Below are 4,933 nucleotides of genomic sequence, written 5' to 3'. Positions count from 1 at the left end.
TTTCTAACAGGGTTGGGTTTTATGTTCTATTAATACATGACAAATTAACATTCACTTAGTTTTGGGAAACATTAAAAAAACAAACGTTTCCAGCTAAAATCATTTACTGTATAACACAATCTAACTTGTGGTGCGTTTAAAAATCTGTAAAATTCTCTTATACGCTTTTTCGGTGTTTTAGTCGAAACCCACAGCTCCTGTTAAGGACTGAGGAATTCTAGCCTCCACATTTCTATGCCTCGTTTATGAACGTTTAGGATTTTCCACACACAAATAATGCAAACCAACGTGCACGGATAGGCGCGCGTGCACACGCACGCCCTCGTTCCTTGATGACCCAACGTCTGCTCATTTCCGAAAGCTGACGGAGATTCACCGAGCAGCGACCCCTCCGCCCCTCCTCCCTCCAGAGAGGCTCTCTCCTCCGCTCCACTCCGAGGAGGAACCCGGTGCCCCCTGGCTGATCGTTTCCAGACACGTTACCCCTAAAATGGAGGTCTGCAGATGGCACCTCTACCATTCTCCAGTTCCCGTACACGTCCGTGTGCTTCTAACGACGCTTTTGCCAGGACAAAAGTAACCGGTGCCATCTTTTTGTTGTTTATTTTCTGAGGATTTACTCGTGATACTGAGCTCCGGGTTCGGTTTAAAGCAGCCATGAGCTCCGTAGAAGGAGCCGAGGAGACGACTAAGGACCCCAGCGACTTGTCGTCGTTTTCGAGGACCGGTGAGTTCCAAAAACATAAGTGGGAGCGGTAGCGAGGAGCTCCGGTGGGACGTGCTCCTTAAAGCAGGGAGACGCGGGGGACATTGTTCCCGTCTATGTAGTCTGTTCCGAGTCTCAGACACAAGAGCACAGTGCGGACTCCAAACTCACTGACCGTACAACTCTCGTATCAAGAAGTGTGTTATAAATCTCAGTAGTTTGTTGGGGTTTTTTTTGTTTACGTCTTAAATTTAATTTCGTTGAGTATTATGCGAGTTAAATGGGATAGCGAATCCAGACTGCAACTGGGCTGGAGTTAGCTGGAATGCTATCTAAGCAAGTTCCATTTTCGGACGAATCTTTGTATGTGTGCTTACTTTTTATTGCATTCAAAAAATGATTCTATATTTTCTCTCAACTTACAAGCACTAAAGTCCGTCAACCGTTTACACTAAAATGTAGACGTTAATTGGAAGGCGTGGACGACACGTAATAAGTAAAAACACTAACTAACCATCCATAGCGTGTTCTCCGTCAGTCTCAAGCTCACTACAGCTGATGTATAGCTTCAAAATCGAATAGCATTATAGAAATACACTTGTAGAAGTACAATTATAATTAATGTTGGTCCAATTAAGGTTATAGTGTAGCCAAATCGGTTTAGAATGGCCGACAATGCACATTTGTGTTAGTTTCGGCATTAGCTTCCAATGCTAAAACAGATTTGTTTAACCCTGTCTGCTAACAGATGCTAACTGGTTGTAGCTTTCCAGTCAAGTGACAAAGCCATTTTCCCCTAAAGAACATTATGCCATTAACTATGTGTACACGTGTTTCTACTGTTATTACTGTTATAGCTAGCTTAAAATAAAAAAACACAACTGTGAAAGCTATGTAAATAAAACACGGCGTGGACAATCAGGGTGTGCACAGAGCAGGCTGAGCTAGCTGTGTGACACAGCCATCGAGGCCGTAGACGTTGCTTTTTTTTCTTTCTTTTTTTTATCACTATCCGCTAATTACGGTTAATGCAACTGTGCTGCACAGATTTTTTTTTAAGGAGAGAGGAGCTGCTGTTGCATGCACGCATACTGAGATGGAACCTTGCTGCACGGTCTGTGGAACTGCGAACATCGGCTCAGTGTGCAGCTCTTATCAGCATGGACGGTGACGTGAAGTCCCGCGGGCCTTCGGTGGTTTTTATAACAAGGGCTCATAAACAGTTGAGCTCAACACATGAAAAAAAACCCATGAGAAACCATGAAATACATTTTTTGTTTTATAAAAAATTATATGTTCTTCTATTAAGGTTTACAGTTCCTGTTTGAGCTTCTTAAACTGGATAATAAATGAGGGAAGTTCAATGTAGGGTTGCCAAATGTGTGTTAAAATAGCATGTAAATAACAACTGGATTATCCAATAAGCATATTTGCCAATTCACCAAGGGTGCCACCAAAGTATAGGTCATATTATTTTTTTTCACATTGTTGGGGAAAATGTGTGTTAAACAGAATTATTTATTTCATTTTTAATATTTAAAACAATCACGCTGCTAAATGCTAAATGCCTCCGCTAGGAAGGGAAGGAGGAGCCACATGCTCCGTGTTTACAAACACCGACACAAAATTCCTGTATGTGATACCTTTATCCAAATCACTGGTTGTTTTATTGCGCTGCGGTGTGTAGAATACTGCTGGCGGACGTGATAGTTTGAGGGGTGTAAACGGGGACAAGAATGCAGAATACTCACATTCAGCCTCTGGCTCCTGTGGTTTTAGTGTCTAGTGAGATAATAAGCCACAAAGGGAAGTGGAGTATTCGCACTGGGCTCATCTGATAGTTTCCTCTTAGGGAGAGCAGCGAGAGATATCCTGTAACTCACTTTCAACCACACATTGTGTGTTTTGTTTATGCTGCACAGCTGCCACTACTCTGCATAGTCTATATTGCCAATTGGATCTGTAGCTAACTTGTGCAAAAAAATTTTTTTTTTTTTTTGCACAATAGGGGTTTGTTTGCTGTCAAAATGGTAAAATTGCACAAAAAACCCTCCTTTATTTTGATAGAAATTGTTTCACAGATCGATTTAAAATTTTTTCCAGTGTGATTTTTTTTTTTGCAGGTAAGGAAATACAAATTTCTTATTAAACCGTCTTTATGCTTTGAAACCCTACTTAACAAGGGAGCGCCTTAAATTTTTTATGTGTCACGTGAACGGTTACTTGTCTCTGTATGTGGCCCTGCGATGGACTGTCAAACTCCCCAGGGTGCACCCCACCCTTGCCTGTTGACAGCTCGGATTGGCTGCATCAATGAATGGACCGACGGACGGACGGATGGATGGATGTGCAGTGAAATCAGCTGCGTCATGCCTGACTGCAGAAGCAAAGCTAAACATAACATACTATAGAATTAGAATATAAAATATGAGATCACAGATTTGAATATATAGCAACCGGAATGAATAGCAGCAATATACAGAATGCAGTGCAGTTCTAAGGCTTTGGCGTGAATGGTGGGATTTGCATGTGTGAAATGGTCTGTAAAATCTGTGCGTGGGGGTGAGTGATACAGTATGTGGGGGTTTGGAGGTTTAATGTTCTGATGACCTGAGGGGGGAGAAGCTCTTTCTCAGTCTGATCTGGTCAGTAGAATGAACTCTTCAGAGATTTTCCTCATTTCCTTCAGTGATAATTCCCTATTACAAATATTGTAAATAAATTAAGTCGATGTAGTTGATATCTCAACTTACTCTAGTGTAGTAATCCCCAACATTTTTGGCCACAAAATTAGTACACAAAGTGACATTTTATGTTCCTTGATCACATTTCAGGCGACCCCACATGGGGTCATGACCTCAAGGTTGACCCTGCTCTAAAGCAACAACCCCAACCTAAACTTGACTTGCTGTAGTTTATTCATTGATTTGAGGTTAGTTATAACAGTGTACTCTTTCATTTCACAGAAACAATTTGGTGCAAGTGGGGAAAAAAAAAATTGAGGTTTCTTCCACAGTGTTGCTCGTTACTCAGACTCGGGTGTGATGTGAAGTGTGTCACGCTGTTTTGTCAGGTGGTGTTTGTTCACTAGATGCCACTATGTTGTTTAACACCCCACTGTCAGTAGTGTGAAGACGTCACTAAGTTCAACGGGGTGGTGAGTGACACCTACTGAAAGAGACGCTGAACCATACGAGAAAAGGCCTAAAGATAGATACTCTCTGGAAAAGAAAAAAAAAAAAATCACAGGGTTTTACATTGACATTTTGTTGTTGCAGTGTTTGTTATCTTGATCTATCAAGCCAATCTGCCAGAGTTGTTTGTATTGGGGACTTTTTCTCACTGAATGTAGCATCCTGGTTGTGGGGTTTTAGCCTTTTTACCTTCAGTTTTGCCCTCCTTTCTGTTTTTCTCGCGAACTTCCTCTTCAGAGATTGGGGCGTCTTGTTCTGACATGCACAGGTTTAAGTGTCTCGCCATAGGCCATGCTTTTCTCCCTCTCCATCCCCACCTCCATCTCTTTTTCCATCCTTCGGCGTCACCCTCTTTGTCTTTCCCACGTCTTCCCCTTTGCTTTCTTCACCTCCTACTGTCAGTAAAAATTTTTTTTTTTTTTTTTTTTTCACCTTTTGGACCTGGCTCTACCTCGGTGATGCAACTAACAAACATTCGGTCGCCAGGATTTTTGGTAATCAGGCTAGGCAAGTGTTGACTTTATCTCGCTTTTATTTGTCTGTGACAAACAAGCACGTATGAACCGATGCTCGGAGATTGTCTGCGTGCGTGTCTCTGTGAGAAACGGACCTGCAGGAAACTGCAAGAAATCTGATCTCGGGCTTACATTTATGACTCAGGTCTATACAGCCAGGATGAGGTCTGAACACACACACATGCACCCATTCATGTACACACACACACATACAAAAAAAAACACATGCAGTGCTACTAATGGATATTGATCCAGGAGATGGATACTGATTGAGGTCTGCAGTAATGGTTTCCTCAAGGCCTAAAAGCTGCCAAGTCAGATGTAGCGCAGAAGCTAGCAGAAGCTTTTTGCTACACGGTGCAGATTAGTATTATTTGTTTATGTATTGTTCTTTGGATTATTCTGTGTTCACAAGGCAGGTAACCGAGCGATTGGGGACCTCAGTATTAATAGGAATATTAATTTACCCATGTTTGTATAGAAACTAAATTGTTGCAGTAGTAGCCCACAAATGCTAA

The 4,933-nt window shown here is 41.9% G+C and overlaps 1 protein-coding gene across 1 annotated transcript in view; it reads left to right on the top strand.

The window, feature by feature from the left end:
* Positions 1-195: 195 nt before the first annotated feature.
* Positions 196-4,933, top strand: part of LOC103394720 (triple functional domain protein-like) — a 62,721-nt gene continuing 57,983 nt past the window's right edge. Inside the window, 1 exon segment of the mRNA XM_008332146.3 lies at positions 196-727. Within this exon segment, the coding sequence (XP_008330368.1) occupies positions 658-727 (70 nt within the window). The 5' untranslated portion in view covers positions 196-657.

This window comes from Cynoglossus semilaevis, chromosome 18, assembly GCF_000523025.1.
Source record: "Cynoglossus semilaevis isolate Cse_v1.0 chromosome 18, Cse_v1.0, whole genome shotgun sequence".
Lineage (NCBI taxonomy): Eukaryota > Metazoa > Chordata > Actinopteri > Pleuronectiformes > Cynoglossidae > Cynoglossus > Cynoglossus semilaevis.
The sequence above is the reverse complement of the archived record's forward strand: the minus strand, read 5'-3'. Positions and strand labels throughout refer to the sequence as shown.